The sequence below is a fragment of the Loxodonta africana genome, chromosome 13 (genome assembly GCF_030014295.1).
Source record: "Loxodonta africana isolate mLoxAfr1 chromosome 13, mLoxAfr1.hap2, whole genome shotgun sequence".
In the NCBI taxonomy this organism is placed as follows: domain Eukaryota; kingdom Metazoa; phylum Chordata; class Mammalia; order Proboscidea; family Elephantidae; genus Loxodonta; species Loxodonta africana.
In genome coordinates this window covers 77,135,166-77,161,593 of record NC_087354.1, presented here as the reverse complement: position 1 = coordinate 77,161,593, position 26,428 = coordinate 77,135,166, and the positions used below count along the sequence as shown (strand labels likewise).

Below are 26,428 nucleotides of genomic sequence, written 5' to 3'. Positions count from 1 at the left end.
TATTTTTCCTCTGATCTTTATTATTTCCTTTCTTTTGGTGGCTGTATGCTTCTTTTGCTGTTCTTTTTCTATTTGTTTGAGTTGTATAGCTAATGTTTTTATTTTGTCCTTTTCTTGTTTTTCATGGAAAGCCTTATTTCTTTTAGTAACAGAGCTGTTATTGTCAAAAACCAAACCCAGAGTCTTAGCATAAAAAAATTAAATAAATTATTTATTTATTTATTTTATGATAAGAATGGCTAAATTACAATGCCAACTTAATTTCCAACCCACAGTGGTGAAGTAAAAGTGAGGGCATTGATTAAGAGGAAATGGGATCCTGAGACTTGGAATGGGAACATATGGGCAGAAAATCAGGAAGCTGGGAACACTGAGCCCCTAAATTCTGTTCAATCACTCCTGCCTCAGAACCAGCCCTCTCACTCTCATCTGAAGAGATTTTTCCATGTTTGTCTGAGTAAACCAACCACCTTCCACAGTAAAACCATTTGCCCCTTCACTCTCATCTAATGAGATTAACCTAGCTGTATCTGAAGAGCCTTTGTCTGAGTCATTGCATGAGGCTTCGCCTAAGGCAGATGCCTTATGAGACAATGACGAATGTTCCCAAAACACAACCCTGCTGTAATTTTGGTTTCTAGACCTATAAGTAGACTTAAGTCTGAGCAAACCCCAAAAGGTGAAGTGCAAAGTGTGGCCCAGGAGGAGGTATGCTACACTCCAAAAGAACTGCTTGACTTTTCTAATATGTACACAGAAACCTGGGGCATATGTGTGGGAATGGCTATTAAGGGTATGGGAGAATGGTGCAAGGAGCATAAAGATGGCTCAGTCTGATTTTATTGATATGGGCCCGCAAAGCACAGATTCTTCTTTCAAGAAGAAGATTCTTCAGTTCAAGAGGTTAGGAAAGCATCTAATAGTTTATTTGGTTGGGTCACTGAAGCATGGATTTCCTAGTGGCCTACATTAAATCAATTTGAGGTGCCAGATCTGCCTTGGTATACTGTAGAAGAAGGTATCCAAAGGCTTAAGGAAACTGATGTGCTAGACTAGATTTATCAGGTTAGACCCACAGACTCACACATTGGGTGCCCAGAGGACACACCTTCTTCCACAACTGTGAGGAACAAATTTCGGAAAGGAGCCCCAGCATCCTTGAAGACAGCTGTGATTGCTATTTTATGTAAGTCAGATATGACAGTGGGAACTGCCCTAACTGAATTAAGACACCTAATTATGATGGGGCTGATTGGACCCTGTCAGAGTAGGGCCCAAATGGCAGCACTGAGTTGAAAAAGACAAGGTGGGCATGGTTATCACAAAGCACAGCAGTAATCAGAATATTCTGATTCATATGGACTTATGGCATTGGCTACTTAGTCATGGTGTCCCTAGGAGTGATATATATATAGGAAAGCTACTAAATAGCTTGAAAGTGGGAGTGGCACCATTCACTATTACCCTTACTGATCCACTCACAAAATTTTTGCTTCCTGTCCCCACAACCCTATGCTATGCTGGCCTAGAGGTCTTAGTCCAAAGGGATGAATATTCCCACCTGGAGACATACTGCTGATTCTGTTGAATTGGAAACTCAGAATGCCACCTGGCCACTCTGTGTTCCTTATGCCCCTGGATCAACAGGCAATGAAGGGAGTTACCATATTGGCTGGTGTGATTGATCCTGATCACCAAGAGGAAATCAGATTGATATTACATAATAGGCAAAAAAGAGTATGTCTGGAACGCAGGAGATTCCTTAAGGTGTATCTTAGTACTGCCATGCCCTGTGATTAAAATGAGTGGAAAACTACAGCAAGCCAATTCTGACATGACTAGTAATGCTGAGACCCTTCAGGAATGAAGATTTGGGTCATCCCACTAGGCAAAGAACCATGACCAGCTGAAGTGCTTGCTGAGGGCAAAGGAAATACAGAATGGATAGTGGAAGAAGGTAGTTCCAAATATCAGTTAAGACCACGTGACCAGTGGCAGAAACAAGGACTATAATTGTTATGAGTATTTTTCTTGTATTTGTGCATCAAATATATTTGTTTTCTTCACCTATAAAATATAAGTTGTAAACAGGGCTAGTGGATTTTCAGTTGTATGTGTGTTCTTTGTATCATGTTAGGTGCAAGTATGGTTTTGTAATTGTCTTTAAAAACCCAGTGCTGTCAAGTCTTTATTCAAAGATCATGTATGGTTTAAGGAGATGTGTACAGGAGTCAAGTTGACAAGAGATTGTTAAGGTTGTGTGACAACTTGGCTGGGCCATGATTCTCAGTTGTTTGGCAGTTATGATGTAGTTTGGCAGTGGTATGTTGATGTCATCACTTCCATGATGAAATTTGAAATAATGTGATCACCTTCATGATGGGATCTGCTGTGAGTAGCCAATCAGTTTAAGGAGAGTTTCCTTGAGGCTGTGGCCTACATCAAATATAAGTGGACTTTATGGCAAGGCTCACTGACTTTTGCTAACACTGGATCCTGCAGCTGGCTCCTGTTCACCTGACCTTCATTTCTTGGGACTTGAGCTAGCAGCTTACCTGTGGTCTTGACTGCTGATCTTGGGATTCATTGACATTCACAGCCTGTGAGCAAGAACCCTACTGTCTGGCTTGCTGATCTTGAGTTCGCCAGCCCCTGTGGCTACATGAGTCAGAAGCCTCTATCCTGACCCTCAGACTTGGGACCTTCTAGCCTCTACCCTCTACACTAGTGTGAGCCATTTTCTTGATATAAATCTCTTTCTATATATATTTATAACCTTTACTGATTTTGCTTTCTAGAGAACCCAGCCTAAGACAGTGGGGTTGTTTGTTTGTTCCTAAATTAAATTATTTTCTCATCTCTGAGACTTGGTAGATTTCACATTAAAATATATATGAAATTTCAAGCTTCTCTTGAAAAGCCCATAATCTCTAGCATGCAGAATCCCGTGACCCAGGCTGTCAGTGATGAGCTGAAGTTGGGCACCTTGGGCAGGCGGCTCAGGCACTCTCTGCCCTCCTCCACCCATTGTTCCCTTCACTTGGTCAGTGCTTCTTGCCTTTGCCCAAAGGCATCTGGGTTAATGAGTTGTGCTCTGTATTCATTCTGCACCATATCAGCTCCTTTCCTTTTAACATGTTTTCCTTACCTTTTCCTCTCATGATGTCACCACCTTATATCAAGCCCCCACTGCTGCATACCCAGCCATCAGAGAGCCTCATTTAGAGTCCCTCTCATTCCCATCTACCCCATTCAGTACAACATGCACACCTCTGCCAGTAGGTGGCATCCAGGGGCAGGATGACTGTAACAGGAGAGGCTGAGGTCATCACTAGATTGGAAGGCTAAAGTAGATGAAGTAAGTTATAGCCTAAGACCAGACAGAGGGCGAGGGCCAGTAATGAATTATGAGGAAGTTTCTCAGAATTGGTAGATGATTAGAAAGCAGGAAGCCAAGGGCCAAAGATGAATTAAATTAAAAATAAAATAAAATAAATTAAAAAGAGGGGTGGAAATGGCTGATAAACATGTGAAAAGATATTCAACATCATCAGACATTACCAATCAAACCAAACCAGTTGCCACTGAGTCTGTTCTGACTCATGGCGACCCCATGTGTATTAGAGTAGAATAATAGGGAAATTAAAACCACAGGAGGTACTACTACATTTCTACTGTTGTTGCAGTTAGTTGCCATCCAACTCCTGGCAACCTCATGTATAACAGAATGAAACATTGCCTGGTCCTGTGTTGTATTCATAATTGTTGGTATGTCTGAGTCCATTGCTTTGGCTAAAATTGAAAACACTGACAATACCAAGTGTTAGCAAAGATGCAGAACAACTGAAATTCTCGTACGTTGCTATCAGGAATGCAAAACGCCACTACCACGTTGGAGAACAGTTTGGCAGTTTCTTAAAAAGTTAAGCATACACTTACCATTTATCCATGAAGAATGAAAACATATGTGCACACAAAGACTTGTACATGAATGTTTATTGTAGCTGTATTCAAAATGGTCCCAAGATGGAAACATCCAAATGTCCATCTGCAGGGGATTGGGTAAACAAATTGTGATATATCCACTCAATAGGATACTTCTCTACAATAAAAATGGAATGAACTTTTGATACACAGAACAACATGCTTGGATCTCAAGAATTATACTGAGCAAAAGAAGCCAGATACAGAAGGGTGCGTGCTGTATGATTCCCAAGTATATAAAATCTTAGAGCCAAACCTAATCTAGAATTTCAGAAAGTGGATCAGTGGTTTCCTGGGGCCAGAAGTGGGAGAAGTCTGACTGCAAAGGGCAGGAGGGAACTTTTTAGGGCAATGGAAATAGTCTGTATCTTGATCGTGGTTGTGGTTACATAGGTGTGTATATTTCTCAAAACCCATAGAACTATATTTTAACTACTTAAAATATGTGCATTTTATGTAAATTTTACCCTAATAAAGTTGATTAAAGTGCTTTAAAAAAAAAGTTACACAGGGGCAGGCAGGCATAGGAGGGAGACAAATTGACAACCAGCAGAGGAAGCAAAGAAGATATGAGTAGCAAAGGGCACCAGATATTCCCAAACAAAGTGGTAATTTGGGGCCCAAATGAATTTTTGAGAATGCTTCTAGCTGTCTTTCATGGCTCAAAGCTGTCCATGAAGGTGGCTGCAATACCCAGCTTTCCCAAAGGAAACTCAGCACTTCTCTTAGTATATCAGTCCCACGCTCAAGAACCTAAAATTGCTTCCTGTAATTGCTTCCTGCAAGGATTGACCCACTGTTTATTTTTATAAACAAAGTTTTATTGGGACACAGTCACGCTCATGTCTTTACATATCGTCTATGACTGCTTTTGCACTAAGATGGCGGAGTTGAATATCTGTGACAGAGGCAGTATAGCCCGCAAAGCTAAAAATTTGCCAATCTTTGAAATAAAGCTGTGCTTGTCTCCCTGACTGTCAAGGTCTCCTTCCCTTCCCCACACCCCACTTAGTTTCTATCTAGCCTTATTTTCCCCTCCTGCCTTATAGGGCCCCAGTTTCAATCATACCAGTTGTCTTATTGCTGCTATACAGTACATGGTAATCTTCATTCATGCTGGTAATCATTCTCTTCCCCGTCGCATACAATGACTTCCTTCTTTCCTGTCTATCTAACTCCTAGCTAACTCAATTTCTGCTTCCTCCTTGAAGTTATCTTTTTGACTTCTCTTGCTGTATCTTCACATTTCTTGAATGAATCTGTATTACCCAGGTAAGCTTTTGGTTAATCTCCAGTTGGGTTCCTTTTTCCTACAACGAAATCAGAAGCTGGTTGAGGGAAGATTTCTTCTATTTATACTCCTATAACCAACCTCCTCGGAAACTCTATGGGGCAGTTCTACTCTGTCCTATAGGGTCGATGGCACTGGGGTCTGGGGAACCAACCTCCTTTGCTGCATCCTAACCAATGTTCAGGGCAGTGTGCCAAAATATCTCTGATCTGTCCACTTCTTCCCATTTCCTCTGCCATGATCCCAGGTCATTGCCTCTCGCTTAGACTATTCCAGTTTTATCTTCATTGGTGTCTCTGCTCCATCCTTACCTCTCCACTCTCTGTTCTCCACATAGTACTCAGAATGATATTTTAAAAAGTAAACCAGATTAATTTTCTCTATTTCGTCAAGCAATTCCATGATTTCTCATTTCACTTAGAATAAAATGTGACCCTGCCTGCCATGCCATCTTCACCTTCTGGTTCTTCCCCTCACTCACTAAACCAAGCCCTTTCCTACCCCCAGGGCTTTGCAGTTGCTGTTCCTTCTCCTAGAAGCCTCTTCTAGGTCTTTCCTTAGCTTCTTATCCTTCAGGGTTCATCTGAAATACCACTCCTCATTGGCCTCCTTAAAGGAGTGCTCGCCACCCCACAAAAAATCATTTCTATCATATCAGCTAAGGAGCCCTGGTGGCACAGTGTTAAAGTGCTCAGCTGCTAACCAAAAAGTCAGCAGTTCGAACCCACCAGGCACTCCTGGGAGAAAGATGTGGCAGTCTGCTTCCATAGAAGATTTAAAGCCTTGGAAACGTTGTGGGGCAGCTTTACTTTGTCTTATAGGGTAGCAATGAGTCACAATCTACTTGACAGCAACAAGTTTGGTTTGTTTGTTTTTGGTTTATTACATAAACTTATTTCTAGGGTTCTTAATGCAACCTGAAATCTGCCTTGGTTATGTATTTGTTTAATGGTTTATTGTCTACCTTCTCTACCTGTTAATGCGACAATGAGGATAGACAGGGACCTTTTCTATCTTATATACCAGTACATTCTACCACTTAGCAGGGGGTCTGGCTTATTGAAGATACTCTGTAGTAGTTCTTGAATGAATAAACACAGGAAAATATAGTAGGCAAGTAATAAATACTCAGTGTTTGCTCTTCCTTTTCTCTGAAAATCTTTTCCTAAAGGAGTTCTTTTTTACCTAATTTTTACAGGTACTTCCATTGTGACCGTAAAAGCTTTTACTCCTGACTCAATTGGGGACAGCATTAAATATTTGATTTTTAGTGGAAATGAAGATGGAGTATTTTCCCTGTGCTCCAACTCAGGTAATTCTTCTCTGCCTGATAATAGTTTTATTTTCCACTCCTTTCAATGTTACTAGTAATACGGAAAGAGCAGTTGTCTTAATGTTGATATGTGTACCGGGGAATTGCACACAAAGCATACTGCTTAATGTCTTTGAATGACTTAATGCTTAGATTGATTCCTGAAGGGCTAGGGTTTTCTTTGTATAACATCGTTTCCTAGGTGTGCTCCATCACAGTGGAGTGGTGAAAGCAATACCACACCAAACCAAACCCGATGCCGTCGAGTCGATTCTGACTCATAGCGACATAGTGCAGTTAAATTTAAGATATTTATTTTCTGAATGGAGTCCTGGTGGCACAAAGGTTAAGAGGTATGACTGCTAACCAAAAGATTGGCAGTTCGAATCCACCAGCCGCTTCTTGGAAACCCTATGGTTTCCTATGGGGCAGCTCTACCCTGTCCTATAGTGTTGCTATGAGTTGGAATATGAGTAATACATATTTCTGCAAAGGAAACTCAAAATTTGAAAGGTAGAAATTGTTAAAGGTAAATAATTTAAAAAGTAAACAAGAATTTTTTTTTTTTATGGTAGTTGATGAGAAATTTTTAGAAATCAAGAACTATTTGTTTATGGGGACTCACTAAGAATTCTATTCTTCCCATTTCCAAATTAGGCAATCCCACCCTAGCCTTCACATTGTTGAAGATAAATTGGGTTCTCCTTATAATTTGCCAATCTATTTGGGACAGTTGGGGATAGAGTAGAGAAGTTGTTAATATTGAGTTTGAATTGAAAATAAGCACACATGTCTAGCCTTAGGGAATTTTCATCAGAGAGTCTTCTAATTCGCCACTGAATGTCAACAATGCAACAAAAAAGGACAGCTGGAAAGGTTTCTGTGCGGTGGTAAAGAAATGACTTCCAAATACAGTATGTATTAAATTTAGCCTTAATAAGACCATTATTATGCTTTAAATGAATACCAATTGATTATTTGAAACATACTCTTTTGACTAACAACTATGTAGTAGATACATATCTACTGCTTGGTTGTCAAACCTCAAGAAGAATGTTTTTAATAATTTCGATATTACCATACAACTGCCTTATGTAGTCATTACTACATGCACATGGGAAGAATTGAGAGGGGGTAATTGCTTAAGTAAAATCCCTCTCACCCAGAGTGGTGGTATGATTTAAGTAAAATCCCTCTTACCCAGAGTAGTGGTATGATTTAAGTAAAATCCCTCTCACCCAGAGTGGTGGTATGACTTTTTGGTCCACACAACCTTTGGAGAGGAAGTTTTCTGAAGAGCCTGCTAAAATAGTCTTCATCGCTTCACCACATTGCTGAGCCAAAGGGTGGTGGAGGAAGCTTGTTGGCAAAAGGGCCATTTGTGAACATCACCAGTCCTTCAAAGTTCTAGAATTCCAGAAGTCTGAGTGCTCCGGGAATACTAGAAAGTTTACAAAGAAAGGGGAGCAGCAAAGTTTGCGTATTTTCCCAGGCTACTCAAATCCTTCTGCTGCTTCAACCCTTCTGATGTGAACTGGGCTTGATCTCATTTTTAATAGAGTCCCTCATTAAAATGCAGGTGAATTTGCCTAGGGTCAGTCTAAAGAGGCCATTCAAAAAAACCTCTTCATTTGTCAATTAAATAACTATTTACTTAATTTTTACATTTATTTAAAAAATTTATTATGAATTATCTACAAAATGGCCTATTAAAACAGTAACACTATTTAATGGAAAATAGTAAAATACAAACCCACGTACCCACTGTCCATCTTCAGAAAAATATGTTACAGAACCTTAGGAAGCCCCCGTGTGCCCCTTGTCTCTCACGTCTTCCTTCTTTCACCCTAGAGGTAATCATTAATGTAGATTTGGTATTGAAGGATGCCTTTATTTTCTTTATAATTTTCCCACTGTGTTTGGATTCCTAAACAATAGTTTTACCTTATCTTCAACATCATAATAGAATCATGCTATATGCACTCTTCTACGATTTAATGCTTTTGCTTAACAGCTTTACGGTGTTTGTGTGTGTGAGATTTAGGATGCGTAAACCACGTAGGTACGCATTAAAGAGTAATAGCAAGGAACAGTACATCCCTGCCACCAAGGCTATACAACAGAACACATCAGTATTGCTAATGCTCTCTTTGTGGCCCTTTCTGATCACATCCTTTCTCTCACTGCCCCAGCTTACCGCACTCTTGACGTTGGGGATGATAATTCCCTTGTCACCTGTATTAAGTGCGTTTCTACACAATGTATTGTTTAGTTTTGCCCATTTGTGAATTTTATATAAATGAAATATACTCTGTGTATTCTATTGGAATTAAATTTTTTTGTGTTCAAATTTAGATTCATTCATGTTCTTGTCTGTAGCTGGAGTTCTTGAGTTTTCATTTATCGTGTTCTAAAGTTTAACTTGTTCATCCGTTCTACTGTTGACTGACATGTAGGTTTTCCTGTTCAGGGATATAATGATGAGTGCTGAAACGAACAATCTTGTACATGTCTTCTGGTGCACATGTAAGGTGTTTCTTTACGCCCTAGAGTCTAGGCTAGGTATCTACGACAGCAGGTGCACGTGCTGGGCTTTACAAGTAGCATCAAATTATTTTCTAAAATGGTTGGCACCACTTTGCTTCCCACCAGCCTCGAGTGAGAGCTGCTATTGTTGTTCACATCCTGCTTTTTATTGCCAGTCTGGTGGATGTGAAATAGTACCTCACTGTGGCTGTAATCTTTGTTACCCTGATGGCTGATGAGGTTGAGCAGTTCTTCATAGTTTATTGGCCTCTTCTCTTTTCTCCTATGTGCAATGCATATTGATATCATTTGCCTATTTTTCTACTGGCTTGTTTGCTCTTTTCTTTCTGACGTGTAGGGATTTTTTAAATATTAGTAATCATCCTTTGTTTTTTGCTGCAGAGGTTTTTCTCAGTTTGTGACTTGTCTTTCACTCTCTTGATGGCATGTTTGGAGTTGAATGAGTTAGAATCAATCAGTCTTTTACTTTATGATTCGCTCTTTTTGTAAGTTAAGAAATTGTCTACCCTGAGATCATGAAGGCAATTTGCACATTGCCTTTTAAAAATCATAGAGTTTCTCCGTGTTTCCATTTAAATCTTTAGTCCACTTAAAATTTACTTATGTGTTTTACGTGAGTTAGGTATCACATTTAAATTTTTTCCCTGTGAGGATAGCCAAGTATTCCAATGGGAGTAATTTCCTTCTTTGATCGCAGTATTACCACTAGCGTATATCATGTGTCCCTGACTTTTTGTAGACTCTCTACTTTGTTCCATTTTTTGCTTTGTCTATCTACACATCAATATCACACGTTGTTAGTTACTTCAGCTTCTATAATAAGTCTTAATACCAGGGAAGCAAGCTGCACCACCCTCCAACATTTGTCTTATCCTCATATTTTTCTTCTTCATTAGTATATTAGCTGTTATTGACTCTTTACCAGTCATTGAATGTGCTTGACAACACACACACACTCACACACACAAATCCTATCGAGAAGGTTATTGAAGTTGTATTAATTCTATATAGCAACTTGAAGAAAACCCTTAATATACAGTAGTATTTTCTTCTAATCCAGGACCATTGAATATCACACCAACTTTTTCCTTAATATCTTTCAATAAAGTTTAAAGTTTATTTCTACAGTGGGCTTGCATATCTCTTGTGAGTTTTAGTCCTAAGTAATTTATACTTTTTCTTGATAAAGTAAATGAAAATATTTAAATGCTTTTTCTGACAGTGCTAAAACTGGGCTTTTGTATTTTGCTTTTATATTTAGCCAACATGCAAACTTTTGTGATTCTAATTATTTATCTGTGCAATCTACATATATCATCATCATCTGAAAATGATCATTTTTCTTATATTTGTTGGAAGTTATATAGATAAATTTCTCTTCTTTTAGTGGTTAACCTAGCCATTTTCACATATATGATTAAGTTAATGTTTCATGTGATTGTTGTTAGTTGCTGTCAAGTCTGCCTCCTATTCATGGTGACCCTATGCACAATGGAACAAAATTCTGCCTAGTCCTGCTCCATCCCCTTGATGGGTTGCAGATCAGACCATTGTGGTCCATAGGGTTTTCATTTGTGATCACCAAGCCTTTCTTCTGAGTTCATCTGAGTCTGGAAGCTCTACTGAAACCTGTTCCGTATCTCTAATTAATATTCTGTTCATGGGTCGTAAAACAGACTTGGAATGCTTTATCTCCAGATGCCCTTTTTCCAATTTACATCATTTTGTTGGCCAGAATTTTAGTTCTTTCTAGTTTTTAATTACCCAAATTAGACAGTATTAATATTTTTAAGAGATGTAGCTGCTTCTTTGCTAATATCTTTGCTAACTGTTCTTTCTTACATTTCAGCTTTTCCTTGAGTATCATTTGCTTTCTGTCTGAAGTGCATCCTTTACTGAGAGCTTGTTGTAATAAACTCTCTCAGATTTTGTTTGTCTGAAAATGTCTTTATTTAATTCTTGTTTTTTTGCAGGACTCACAATTCTATGTTCACAATTATTTTCTTTCAGCATATCGAAATTATTATCCTACTGTCTTCTGGCTTCCAATTGTTGCTGTTAAAAAGTCAGCTATCAATCTACTTGCCACTTTATTGTATCAACTTTTGGAACCCCTATTGGGCAAATATTGGAAGATATCACTCTCTCCTACATTCCTTTTTCATCTATTTCATCTCTTTGTCTCTTTGCTCTTCGGTCTAAGGACCTGTATTTTTCATTTCCAGAAGTTCTCTTTGGTTCTTTTTCAACTCTTCTTAGTCTTTTAAAACAAACAAAAAAAAAACTCTTGTTCCTTGTTTATGTTTTCAAGTTTCCTTTTTATTTAAGCATATATGTAGTAACTACATAGTCTATGTCCAATAATTCTAGCGTCTTAAGTGTTTTAAGGTTTGTTCTGATGCCTGTGGTTTTTTGCTTGCTTTCGTTCATGGTGCCTTGTTTCTCTGTAATTTTTGTGCTTGTTGACTATGAGCTGTTCATTAACCTTGAAACTTTTTCTTTGGTGATTCGTTGAAGCCTCGGATGAATTTGCATTCTTCAGAGAAGGCTTAATTTCCCTTCTGCCATTTATGTAGAGTTATCATTAACCAGAGACTAGTTTAAATTTAATTATTGAGGGTTTTTAAAATATATAAGTGTGGTACTATTTATATTGATGAATTCTCAATAGTGATTTTTTTCCCCTTCCAACCAACCTCAAGGTTGAGAAAAGAAAGTTTTTGTGTATCAGTAATTTTTTTTTCTTTATTTCTTTTGAAAATGTTGTTCACTCACTTGGAATGTATGTGCACTTCGAATTTCCAGCTTTGTGCTGGTTTTTCCTCTTAGACCCTTTACCCTGAGTGGGTTCACGTTCTTCCCTTATTTTCTACACCCTATGCAGCCATCAAAGATGAATCTCAAGGCTCCCTTGGTTGTGATAGAAACTCTTGGAACAAAAACTAGCTTTGGTGCTTTCTTACCTCCCTGGGCTCCTGTTTTCATTTTCTTTCTGTTATCTGAGGATTTCTTATTACTGTGCACCTCGATAATGCATTAGCACACAAAAAACATACACACACATGCACGGGTTTATAATTTATCAAGCAGTTAAGTTCTTTTTATCTTATGGATTGTTCAGGTATGTAGTTTACCATACTGCTGTCAAGAAGCTTTTCTCAAAATTTTAGTTAAGATCCTCTTGTGTGCTGACTTTGACACATACTAAACTTGTGTCAAAAGGCACATGGTACAGGTTTTACAGAATGTGTATTTAAACCATAGACAGTTTAAAAAGAAAATAGGTATGTATGATAAATCAATAATATTGATCTCTAAGGTATGATCACTTTATCTTAAGGGATAAAAATGTAAAAATACCATTTTATTTGTTATTGATTAATAACTTATGGTTAGATGGATCTCTGGTAACAATTGTGGCCACTTAAGCTTATGAACATCTCTGATTCACTTTCTAAAGCAGCAGGATTTTTGGAGTTTGACAAGGTTTGTGTATGTAAATAATGAATGGCAGTATTCATTCTATTTTTTGGTAGGTTGACATAAAACAAAAATGATCACATTTTCAGTGTTTCAAAGATGTCATTTTAGCAGGAGAGTGCTTAAAACTATTCAACATAAAATAAATATTTATCACATTCTGTTTGAGCATATGTATATATGAATTTGCACATTATGTAACTGGCACGCTAAAATATAGGCATGAATGTGAAGCTGGTATTTGGGAGGTTCCTTACCCAAAGAAAAATGTGGATTCTTGCCTATAGTCCTGGACAGACTCTTAGTACCTTCCTCTCACTGATGCCAGTACACCCTTGATGTCTCTGAGAAGAAAAAAATAATAATCCCGTATGAGCCAAGACAAGATGTGGCTCTAGTAGGTGTGCCAGCCTTGCATCATCTCACAGACAGGTTTTTGTCTTTTCCACTTTCAGAATGTTCACAGCATATGCCAGTTATTACGCCAAAAATAAAAACCAAGCAAGGAAAGCATTAGAACCATAGATCCATTCCAAGTGCAAAATTCCAATTATCAAAGCCTAAACACAAGCCTTTTATTAAAAAAATCCACTTTGATCTGCACTGTAGTTGGCACACTTTCTACTTGGTGACCCTGGCAATTTAGTGTTGAGTTTTTATTTTATTTTTTCTTTACAAACAGTAACACAACATGATAGCAAGCTGAGGTCAAGACAGAGCTCTGGGTGAGGACTCTGGACCCACCTCAGACTCGGTCTTCTCTGCCATTGGGGGTGTAGGGCTCAGCGGTTGTCAAAAGATGTTTCTGAAGACCAGCTCCTTTCATCAACAACCCATCAAAATGCATCTTAATGATTCTGGAGCTGGTGAAAGTTAGAGCTACTCTAAATGTTTCTGCCTCGGTGTTGGTAACAACGGACTGTCGTTTGTTAAAGTAGTTTGGTTGTAGTTCTGAGTTGGTAACTAAATCTGATGTCAGTAAATGAAAGTGAGTTAATGAAATTTTAAGTTTGGTACTATAGCAGGTGTCTTAGTCATCCAGTGCTGCCATAACAGAAATACCACAAGTGGATGGCCTTAACAAAGAGAAATTTATTTTCTCACAATCTAGTAGGTTACAAGTCCAAATTCAGGGCATCGGCTCCAGCGGAAACCTTTCTCTCTCTGTCCGCTCCCTCTGGAGGAAGATTCTCGTCCTCAATCTTACCCCTGTCGAGGAGCTTCTCAGGCACAGGGACCCCATGTCCAAAGGACGCGCTCTGCTCCTGGTGCTGCTTTCTTGGTGGTATGAGGTCCCCAACTCTCTGCTTGCTTCCCTTTCCTTTTATCTCTTGAGAGATAAAAGGTGGTACAGGCCACATCCCAGGGGAACTCCCTTTACCTTGGATCAGGGAGGTGACCTGAGTTAGGGCGGTGTTATAATCCCACCCTAATCCTCTCAACATAAAATTACAGTAACAAAATGGAGGACAACCATGCAATACTGGGAATCATGGCCTAACCAAGTTGATACACAGATTTTTGGGGGGACATAATTCAATCCATGACAGCAGGTTCTTAATACAAAATTTAATTATTTAATTTTTTCTTAATAACAGAATATAAACTATAGAATCCTCCCCCCCAAACACTCTCAGTATCAAAGACAGAGTATTAGAAACAGTACATGACTCTCCGCCAGGTGAGTACCTGATGGCCTGAAGTTGTCTTAGAGTAGGTTGCTTACCTGGAGAGACTGGTTAGGATAGAGCAACAAGAATTGTGACTTCCAGGCCATGTTTCCAAAAATCGTACAGGTTCTTTCTCCAGAGTATCAAACTTCTATTAGCTTGTGGCTGTTAATTTTTTTTGTCTAAATTCAGAATCCACAAAGGTATTAAATCTATGTCTGATCAGGGAGACTTGTATAGAACATTGAAATCTATATCACTTTACAGCAAAGAAACATTCTACGTGTGCACTACATCATTCACTCCTTGCAACAAATCTCCCAGGTGGTTTTTTATCATAAAGAACAACACTAAAAGACTCAGCTTTATAGAAATGGAATAACTTACTCCAGGTCACAGACTTAGTCAGTGGTGGAGCCAGGTGAAGTGCAGAAGTGAAGTAGCCAGGACGGGGATTTTAGCTTGGTTTCACGTTTCTTCAACTCCAAAGTTAGTGCTATTTCACAAATCTCTAGTCAATGGAATTTCTGGCAGTGAAAGCAAAGTTAATAATATAATAATTCAGTCATGCATTGGGTTGTAAAAAGGAATAAAAATAAAAACCAAGGAAGGAAACTGAATTGTATCAAGGGAGGATTCTTCTTAATTTGGGGGAGAAACTTGAGCATGGCCTTACTCCAAGTCAGGTTCCCTCCCTAACCTGGTAATACTTTTTATATGAGAGTGTAACACATATTATTGGGCACCTTCTGTCTGCCAGACTTCAAGCTAGGCATTGGGGATATGATGGTGTAAGGGACAGTTAACAATCCACACCTCATGGAGCTTATAAACCAAGAGGGTTAACAGACAGAAAGCAGATAAGCCTACTGATGAAGATGCTGCCAAGAAGTGCAGGTATCTTTCAGAGTCTGTGCGGGCTGAATTAGCCATAGTGCAGGAGTGGGTGGGCCTGGAAATACCCCTGAAGAAGAATAGATGTGAAGGGGGCATTTCAGGCAGACAGAAAGGTATGCATGAAGACTCTGAGATGAGCAATCAAGGAACAGAAAGTTCACAGGTGTGACCAGGGCAGAGAGCAAAGTGGAAAATGACATGAATTAGACTTCTGAGGTGGCAGAAGCTCCAGCATGTAGGTCTTTGTGTTATTCTTAGTTGCTGTACAGTCAGCTTCGACTCATAGCGACCCTATGTATGAGAGAACAAAACACTGCCCGCCCAGTCCTGTGCCATCTTCATAATCATTAGTATGTTTGAGGTCATTGTTGTAGCTATTGTGTCAGCCCTTCTCATTGAGGAGCCCCCTTATCTTCACTAACCCTCAGCTTTAAGCATGATGTCCTCTTCTAGAGATTGGTCTTTCTTGATGACGTATCCAAAAAAATGAGTCGAAGGAACATTCTTGTTCCATTTCTTCTACGACTGATTTATTCATTCTTTTGGCAATCCACGGTACATTCAATATTCTTCACCAACCAAAACCAGAAAAACCAAACCCATTGCGTCAAGTCAATTTAGACTCATAATGATCCTATAGGACAAAGCAGAACTGCCCCATAGGGTTTCCAAGGCTGTAAATCTAATTTATGGAAGCAGACTGCCACATCTTTTTCCCACGGATTGGTTAATAGGTTCAAACCACTGACCTTTGGTTAGCAGCTGAGTACTTTAACCACTGCACCACCAGGGCTCCTTTCTTCACCAACACCACAATTCAAATGCATCCATTCTTCTACTTCCATTGTCCAAGTTTTGGATGTGTATGGGATGATTGAAAAGACCACAGGTCAGGTGCCCCTTAGTCATAGATACTGAACTTTATCATATTAGCAGTGGAAAATCATTGAACAGTTTTATGCAGGGAATGACAGGATCCATTTTTTATTATTTAATTCACAATGAAAACTGGATTGATGGGGAGACCAGTTAAATGGCTAATGAAGTGGGAGATGATGGTGGCTTGGAGGGGGGTAGCAGCATTGGAAACAGAGAGAGATAGATCCAAGGGACGTTTGAAACGTAGACTTCATGACGCAGCAATGGAGAGAGAAGGACGATTTCAGAGATAGCTCTAATTTCAGATATCTGATCTCAGAGATAGGTATTTTATAGTTTCTATCCCTTCTCGAGCAGCTAAAGCAAAAGGAAGAATTGATGAAGTAAAAGAACTGAACAGAAGATTTCAAAGGGCGTCTCGAGAAGAAAAAGTAAAGTATTATAATGACACGTGCAAAGAGCTGGAGATGGAAAACCAAAAGGGAAGAATACGGTCGGCGTTTCTCAAGCTGAAAGAACTGAAGAAAAAATTCAAGCCTCGAGTTGCAATAGTGAAGAATTCTATGGAGAAAATATTAAACAATGCAGGAAGCATCAAAAGAAGATGGAAGGAATACGCAGAGTCATTATACCAAAAAGAATTAGTCAATGATGTTCAGCCATATCAAGAGGTGGCATATGATCAGGAACCGATGGTACTGAAGGAAGAAGTCCAAGCTGCTCTGAAGGCATTGCGGAAAAACAAGACTCCAGGAATTGATGGAATATCAATTGAGATGTTTCAACAAACAGATGCAGCGCTGGAGGTGCTCACTCGTCTATGCCAAGAAATATGGAAGACAGCTTCCTGGCCAGCTGACTGGAAGCGATCCGTATTTATGCCCATTCCCAAGAAAGGTGTTCCAACCGAATGTGGAAGTTACAGAACAATATCATTAATATCACACACAAGCAAAATTTTGCTGAAGATCATTCAAAAATGGCTGCAACAGTATATCGACAGGGAACTTCCAGAAATTCAGGCTGGTTTCAGAAGAGGACGTAGAACCAGGGATATCATTGCTGATGTCAGATGAGTCCTGGCTGAAAGCAGAGAATACCAGAAGGATGTTTGCCTGTGTTTTATTGACTATGCAAAGGCATTCGACTGTGTGGATCATAACAAATTATGGATAACATTGTGAAGAATGGGAATTCCCGAACACTTAATTGTGCTCATGAGGAACCTGTAATAGACCAAGTGGCAGTTGTTCGGACAGAACAAGGGAATACTGATTGGTGTAAAGTCAGGAAAGATGTGCATCAGGGTTGTATTCTTTCACCGTACCTATTCAATCTGTATGCTGAGCAAATATCTGAGAAGCTGGACTATATGAAGAAGAAAAGGGCATCAGGATTGGAGGAAGACTCATTAACAACCTGCATTACACAGATGACACAACCTCGCTTGCTGAAAGTGAAGAGGACTTGAAGCACTTACTAATGAAGATCAAAGACCACAGCCTTCAGTATGGATTGCACCTCGACATAAAAAAAAAAAAAAAAAAAATTTTTTTTTTTTTTTTTTTTTTTAAGAAAAGAAAAATCCTCACAACTGGACCAATGAGCAACATCATGATAAACAGAGAAAAGATTGAAGTTGTCAAGGATTTCATTTTACTTGGATCCACAATCAACCGCCATGGAAGCAGCAGTCAAGAAATCGAAAGACGCATTGCACTGGGTAAATCTGCTGCAAAGGACCTCTTTAAAGTGTTGAAGAACAAAGATGTCACCTTGAAGACTAAGGAGCGCCTGACCCAACCCATGGTATTTTCAATATCCTCATATGCATGTGAAAGCTGGACAATGAATAAGGAAGACCAAAGAAGAATTGATGCCTTTGAATCATGGTGTTGGCGAAGAATATTGAATATACCATGGACAGCCAAAGGAACGAACAAATCTGTCTTAGAAGTACAACCAGAATGCTCCTTAGAAGCAAGGATGGCGAGACTGTGTCTTACATACTTTGGACACGTTGTCAGGAGGGATCAGTCTCTGGAGAAGGACATCATGCTTGGCAGAGTACAAGGTCAGCGGAAAAGAGGAAGACCCTCAAAGAGGTGGATTGACACAGTGGCTGCAACAATGAGCTCAAGCATAACAACAATTGTAGGGATGGCTCAGGACCGGGCAGTGTTTCGTTCTGTTGTGCATAGGGTCGCTATGAGTCAGAACCAACTTGATAGCACAGAACAACAACAACAACATCCCTTCTACATTTCTGAACCCAGCAATTATCATAAAGTTCCCAACTTTTTCATAATGCCCCCATCAGCAAGGAGGAGGAGCACCCAGTCCGAGGCTTTGAGAGCACTGGATTTGAACAAGAGGTGAGTATATGAGTCAAATACAATTTGAGGCATTTTATATGTAACTGTAATGTACTTCTCTCTTTTTCCCTCTGGGGATAAAAATAGGAGAACTCACCGTGAAAGAACCCAAGTTTCTTGATTTTGAAGTCAGAAATGAAGTACAGCTCATCGTGTTAGCTGAAAAGGGTGGGCAGAGAGCCTACAGCAAAGTAGCAGTCTTGATACAGGACGTGAATGATAATTTACCGTGTTTTGAGAAAAGTGTTTACCATGCATCGGTGTCTGAAGGCCAGCTCTACGATGCTCACGTCATACAGGTAACAGGAATGTGGTTTTTTTGGTTAATTGTTATCAATTAATGTAAAAAAAAAAAATTTTTTTTTTTAATGTGCATACAGAAAAATATATAAGGCTTTGTCTAAAACACAATGAAATTTTAAATGTTTCCAGGGTCCCTGCATAATATTTGTTCGATTGGATGAAACCCGAGATTGAGAGAAGCCTTGAGTTTCGGAATTTACTTTTCTTCCTCTTGATTGATTCAGTACTCAATTACTGCCCACCTGCTTTCTCTAGGGACTCCCTTGAGCACTAGCAGATACTCTGTAGAGCACCATCTATCTGACACATTACTTTTCTAGTTAAGTTAGCCATGTTGCTGTTGTTTAGTTGCTGTTGAGTTGATTTCAACTCTGCAACCCCACGTGTGCAGAGTAGAACTACTTTCATGGGGTTTTCAAGGCTCTGACCTTTTGGAAACATATCGCCAGGCCTTCTAAGGCATCTCTGGATAGGTTTGAACTGCCAACCTTTTAGTTAGTATTAGTAGCCCAGTGCTTAACCATTGCACCACATGGTAGATGTGTATTGTTGACACCCTAAAGCCCTGACTGATCCACTATTCTGGGAGATCTTCTATCTACAAAAGGTTTAAGTCTACAGGCTCAGTAGTCATGATGAACTTTATCTGGCCCCAGATACACACAGGTTTCTCTTCCTGGTGATCCCGAAGGGAACTGGGGATTGCAGCCTTCATGTATCAGATAGCTGGAACACGTGCCCTGCAGATGAGGTCCCTGGGTGCTTCAGTTGGGCCCCTTAGAGTCCCTTCAGAACTCTGCAGTAGTGTAAAAGTTGAGAGGGTAAGAAGAGCTAGGACCATCAGTATGGCAGCCCAGGAACGTGACTTAAGGCTGAGGCTGAGGGTAAGAGAGGATAAAAAAAGTACAAAATTTTAACACAGATCTGTCAACTTGTTCTTAAAGAAGATCTTGATCCCACAATATTATTAGTTTTGTGACTAGAATTTGATGCAAACTGTATGATATAACTCCATGGAGAACGATGCCAGACTTTTGTGTTATTGTCAGCAGTACTTTGATAACTCCTTAAATAAGTAATCAAGATCTAAATTTGATAGTCTTCAATCTAGGTGTTGTTCCATTTCTTTAAAGATCACTTTAAAATAAGGCTTTAAATACAATATTAAAAAAATCCGCATATGGCCCATTTTACAGGCAATACTTTAAGCAAGAAAATAAAGAAGGGAAGAAGGGAGGGAGAGAGGAAGGGAGGGAGGGAGGAAGTGAGGGAAGGAGGGAGGGAGGGAAGAAAAAGGAAAGGACAAATGAAAGGTTATCATTTACTCTGTAAAAGTTTTCTATGTTTCTTTCCTTTTCTGGTTCTAGCCTGAATACATGTTCAGTACTGGAAATCTTCTATTCAAGCAAATTATTATTATTTTTTTCCTTGTTGCCTAAAATTATAGCTCAAAAACATGTGCCTCTCCTACTGAAAGTTACTTGGAAATCCTTTGACTGTGTATGCAAAATAATTTCCTCACCCTTCACCCACCTTATTATAAAATTAAAATTTCAGCAGCTTGTTGGTATTCCTTTAATCGTTGTTTTTAAAATGTGTTTGACAATCTGTGATTCTTTCATAATGCATTTCTCTGAAAAACACGCTTACACTATGTCGCAAATTAAATCCTTGTTTAACAGAAGAGTTGGCTCCTCACAGGTTTTTGCTGCTGACCCAGACAGTGGGTTGAACGGCCTTCTTGAGTATTCCATTCTTTCTGGCAACCAAGGAGACGCGTTTCAGATTGATGCACTAAGTGGTGTGATAACAACAAACACAATTCTGGATTACGAGTTCACCAGCTCCTACAGGTCTGTCCATGATTCAGATCAATTTGATCAACTATGCTGTCTTGTTACTGACAATCTTGTTGCTTTGGGCATGACTTCCTGTTATGTAAGTTTAGTTGTAAAAATGTATTTTCCTTTTGCTCCAACTTATTATTATTACTATTTTGGTGAAAATATACAGAACAAAACATATACCCATTCAACAATTTCTACCTGTACAGTTCAGTGCTTTTGGTTGCGTTCTTCACATTAGGTCACATTTCTACCTATATTGTTTCACCACCATTAACTGTTATCCCTTAAAATTCTTAATCTGTACTTTAGAATTACTGTTGTCAATTTGATCTCATATAGATAAATCTTTAAAGGAGTGCAGTGATCTAAGCTGACATTCTTTATTACTTGAGTGAAACTGTAGTTTAATGATGACATCATGGGGTAGTTTTAACTGAAAGTTTAAAGATTACTTCAGCACAATAGATTCAGGTGTTCCTCCACTCTCATGAATCCAGTAAGTCTGGATTCCATCAGAATTTGATGTTTTGTTCCACATTTTTCCTTATTTTGATCAGGATCCATCTATTGGGTGCTTGATCAAAAGGTTCAGTAACGGTAGCTGGGCACCAACCATTTCTTCTGGTCTCATGGCAAAGAAGGTAATGGTTCAGGGTGGCAATTAGACCTGCATTCCCTTTCCTCATCCAATTCCTGGGTCTCCTTCTTTCTGTACTGTTCCAAGTGAATAGAGACCAGTTGTTGTATCTTGGGTGGCCTCTCAAAAGCTTTTAAGACGGCAAGCATTACTCTTCAAATTAAGAGGTAGAACAGAAACTCTAAAACAACCTTAGGCCAACTGACTGGTTAGACTCACAGAGCCATGATCCTAAACCTTCAAACCAACAAATCTAACCACATTTAGTGTTTAGTTGTATCTAAGTAGTATCACCAAGTGCAGCCTTTTTTTTTTTGGCCATTATTGTAAAATTATATATAAGATTATATTTACCATTTCACCCTTTTTTTCTGGTCTACGGCTTAGTGATACCAGTTACATTAGTCAAACTGTGTAACCATTACCCTTAGTAGATGCCAATTTTCCTACCATCATCGACAAAAATTCACCTTTTTCCCCCCTCCTCCTACTCCTGGTAACCACTAGTAACCATCAGTCTCTATATATTGACCTATTCTTGTCATTTCATGTAAGTGAGACCATGCGTTATTTGTCCTTGATTTATTTTTGTGATTTCCCTATCTGGGTTGACATCTGGTTGCTCTGTCCTGTGTTCTAGCCTTGGGTCAATATCTGATATCATTGATTTGCTAACCAGAGAACTCCCTGTGGTAATTCTTGTAGTTTTGGTTTGGTTTTTTATGAATTCCCTAAATTTCTGTTTATCTGGAAATGTCCTAATTTCACTTTCATATTTGAGAGACAGTTTTGCTGGATATATGATTCTTGGCTGGAAACAGCAATGCCATTATGTAAAAGAGGGCAACATTGAAACAGTAAAGAGAGAATAAGAAATGTAGTCACAGATCTTTCATATGGAGAAGAAGTCAAGGCAATATAAAGAAATAAAAGTTAGGTTTAAACTTAAAAAAATAGGGGTAAATATTACGGTAACCACAAAGGAGACTAACAATCCTACTCATCAAAATAAAAGACAAGAAAAAAAATACTCAGCAAAAACAAAATCAACAACAACGAATAAGAGGAAAAGACAATATATAAAGAAAAACTACTCAGTGAAAAATTAAGTGGGATAAAGCAACTGTCAACAACACACAAAAAAAGACATCAAAGTAACAGCACGAAACTGATACCTATCCAGAATTATTAAGCTGAATGTAAATGGACTAAATGCACCAATAAAGAGACAGAGAATGGCAGAATGGATTTAAAAAACACAATCTGTCTATATGCTGCCTACAAGAGACACAACTTAGAGGCACAAACAAACAAAAACTCAAAGGATGGAAAAAATATATCGAGCAAACAACAATCAAAAAACAGGAGGGGCAATATTAATTTCTGACAAAATAGACTTTAAAGTTAGATCCACCACGAAGGATAAGGAAGGACACTATATAATAATTAAAGGGACAACATACCAGGAGGATATAACCATATTAAATATTTATGCACCCAATGACAGGGCTGCAAGATACATTAAAAAAAAACTCTAACAGCGTTGAAAAGTAAGATAGAGGGCTTCACAATTATAGTAGGAAACAAACACACCGCTTTCAGTGAAGGACAGAACATCCAGAAAGAAGCTCAGTAAAGACATGGAAGATCTAAATGCCGCAATCAACGCACTTGACCTCATAGACATATACAGAACACTCCACCCAACAGCAGTCAAGTATATTTTCTTTTCCAGCACACATGGAACATTCTCTAGAATAGACCAGATATTAGGTCATAAAGCAAGCCTTAACAGAATCCAAAACATGAACTATTACAATGCATGTTCTCTGACCATAAAGCCATAAATGTAGAAATCAATAACAGAAAAAGCAGGAAAAGAAATCAAACACTTGGAAACTGAACAGTACCCTGCTCAAAAATGAATGGGTTATAGAAGACATTAAGGATGGAATTAGGAAATTCGTAGAATCCAATGAGAATGAGAACACTTCCTATCAGAACCTTTGGGACGCAGCGAAAGCAGTGCTCAGAGGTCAATTTATATCAATAAATGCACACATCCAAAAGAAGAAAGGGCCAAAATCAAAGAATTATCCCTACAACTTGAACAAATAGAGAACAACAAAAGAAACCCTCAGGCACAGGAAGAAAGCAAATAACAAAAATTAGAACAAAATTAAATGAAATAGAGAACAGAAAAATAACTGAAAGACGTAACAAGACCAAAAGCTGGTTCTTTGATGAAATTAACAAAATTGATAAACTGTTGGCCAAACTGACAAAAGAAAAACAGGATAGGAAGCAAATAACCAGAATAAGAAATGAGATGGGTGATACCACAACAGACCCAACTGAAATTAAAAGAATCATATCAGACTACTACAAAAAACTACTCTAACAAATTTGAAAACCTACAAGAAATGGATGAATTTCTAGAAACACACTACCTACCTAAACTAACACAAACAGAGGTAGAACAACCAAATAGACCCATAGCGAAAGAAGAGATAGACCCATAGCGAAAGAAGAGATTGAAAAGGTAATTAAGAAGCTCCCAACAAAAAAAAAAAGCCCTGATCTGGACTGCTTAACTGGAGAGTTCTACCAAACTTTCAGAGAAGAGTTAACACCACTACTGCTAAAGGTATTTCAGAGCATAGAAAAGAATGGAATACTCCTAAACTCATTCTGTGAAGCCAGCTTATCCCTAATACCAAAAGCAGGTAAAGACACCACAAAAAAAAAAAATTACAGACCTATATCCCTCAGGAACTTAGATGCAAAAATCCTCAGCAAAATTCTAGCCAGTAGAATTCAACAACATATCAAAAAAATAATTCACCAGGACCAAGTGGGATTCATACCAGGTATGTAGAGATGGTTCAACATTATCCTATAGTCCAGTCCAATCCCTGTCTGAAGAGTTGGCTTTGGGAACGGTTCCTGTCTTGGGCTAACAGAAGGTTTGGGGACCATGACGTCTGAGGTCCTTCTAGTCTCAGTCAGACCATTAAGTCTGGTCTTTTTACGAGAATTTGAGCTCTGCATCTCACTGCTTCCTGCTCCCTCAGAGGTTCTGTGCTGTGTTTCCTTTCAGGACAGTCATTGGTTGTAGCCTAGCACCATCTAGTTTTTCTAGTATCAGGCTGATGTAGTGTCTGATTTATGTGGCCCTTTCTGTCTCCTGGGCTCATAATTACCTTGTGCCTTGGTGTTCTTCATTCTCCTTTGCTCCAGGTGTGTTGAAACGAACTGATGCATCTTAAATGGCCACTTGCTAGCGTTTAAGACCCCAGATGCTACTATCCAAAGTGGGATGCAGAATGTTTCCTTAATAGATTTTATTATGCCAATTGACCTAGATGTCCCCTGAAACCATGGTCCCCAAACTCCTGCCCCTGCTATGCTGGCCTTCGAAGCGTTCAGTTTATTCAGGAAACTTCTTTGCTTTTGTTTTAGTCCAGTGGTGCTGACCTCTCTTGTACTATGCATTGTTTCAGGGATTCATCATTATTCTCTATCAATGCATAGTATTCCATTGTGTGAATATACCATAATTTATCCATACATCCGTTGATGGTCACGTTGGTTGCTTCCACCTTTTTGCTGTTGTAAACAGTGCTGCAATGAATATGGGTGTACATATATCTGTTCGTGTAAAGGCTCTTATTTCTCTAGGATATATTCCAAGGAGTGGGATTGCTGGATCGTATGCTAGTTCTACTTCTAGCTTTTTAAGGAAGAACCAAATCGATTTCCAAAGTGGTTGTACCATTTTACATTCCCACCAGCAGTGTATAAGTATTCCAGTCTCTCCACAACCTCTCCAACATTTATTTTGTGTTTTTTGGATTAATGCCAGCCTTGTAAAAAAAAAAAAAAATTTTTTTTTTTGTTGGAGTGAGATGGAATGTCGTTGTAGTTTTGATTTGCATTTCTCTACTGGCTAATGATCTTGAGCATTTCCTCATGTATGCGTTAGCTGTCTGAATGTCTCCTTTGGTGAAGTGTCTGTTCATATCCTTTGCCCGTTTTTTAATTGGGTTATATGTGTTTTTGTTGTTGAGTTTTTGCAGTTTCATGTAGATTATAGCGATCAGACGCTGATGAGGAATGTCATAGCTAAAAACTTTTTCCCAGTCTGTAGGTAATCTTTTTAATCTCTTGGTGAAGTCTTTGGATAAACATCGGTGTCTGATTTTTAGGAGCTCCCAGATATCTAGTTTCTCTTTTGGTGTTTGTGCATTGTTAGTAATGTTTTGCATACTGTTTATGGCATGTATTAGGGCTCCTAGCATTTCTCTCTGACACTATCAGTAAACACTGTGGGAGCAGTGTCATGTAGCTTGTAACATTACTTTTGAAGTACTGTTTTAGTCTGATTGAGGAAAATATTCCCATTTCCAGTCCTTTATTTCAGAATATAAAATTAGAAAAAGAAAAAGATAACACCAGTCATGTGTCTACTAAAAATAAATGCATTAACTAGTTTTTAGTTTGCATATTATGCCACACAGAAGAAAGCTAAGTAGAAAGACAATGACAAATGATTAGATAGACTTTAACTTCTGTCTTACTGATATTTCTGAATTTATGAAAACTATTCACCAGGCACAAGCCTACAGATACGAAAACAAGTGCTAGGGATATGAAAACAAGTACAACAGCCCTTGTCTTCAGGGAGCTTGAAAATCAAACAGTAAAATCCATGGAGGAAGCATATTAGTAATTGGAAGAGTTGCCACTTATGGAGCTCCTGCTTCTCACATGTGATCTTAATGAATCCTTATGATAGACTTCTGATTTACAGAATGAGGACCCGAAGCTCAGAAAGGTAAAGTTGTTTGGCCAAGAAGATGCAGCTAGTAAGTGGCAGAGCTTGGATTCCAGCCCATGTGAGTGCTCAGAGTAAGGCTTGCAGTTGTATTATGTGAACGAATCTTAAAGGTACATAGGTGTGTCTTTAGAAAATAAAAAAAAGATAAAAGAAAAACTTTACAAAATTCAGATAGTAATCAGTTAGCCCCATCCTTCAGCTGTGAACTAACACATGTTTAGGGGTGAGCAAGCAAAAAATAGAATTTGGATCACTGTTGCTGCTGCTTGAGCTGATGTGGAAAGACATGATATTAAGCCCTAGAACACTTCAAGGCCAATATCTTTTGAAGGAATTCAAATAAAAATGACCAAAGGATCCTAGATA

At 38.7% G+C, this 26,428-nt stretch overlaps 1 protein-coding gene across 1 annotated transcript in view; it reads left to right on the top strand.

Moving 5' to 3' along the window:
- The window catches only part of DCHS2 (dachsous cadherin-related 2), a 387,869-nt gene that overhangs the window by 347,926 nt on the left and 13,515 nt on the right, over positions 1-26,428 (top strand). Inside the window, exons 14-16 of the mRNA XM_064267620.1 lie at positions 6,474-6,587; positions 18,523-18,734; positions 20,440-20,591. Coding sequence (XP_064123690.1) covers positions 6,474-6,587; positions 18,523-18,734; positions 20,440-20,591 — 478 coding nt within the window. The remainder of the gene's footprint in view (positions 1-6,473; positions 6,588-18,522; positions 18,735-20,439; positions 20,592-26,428) is intronic.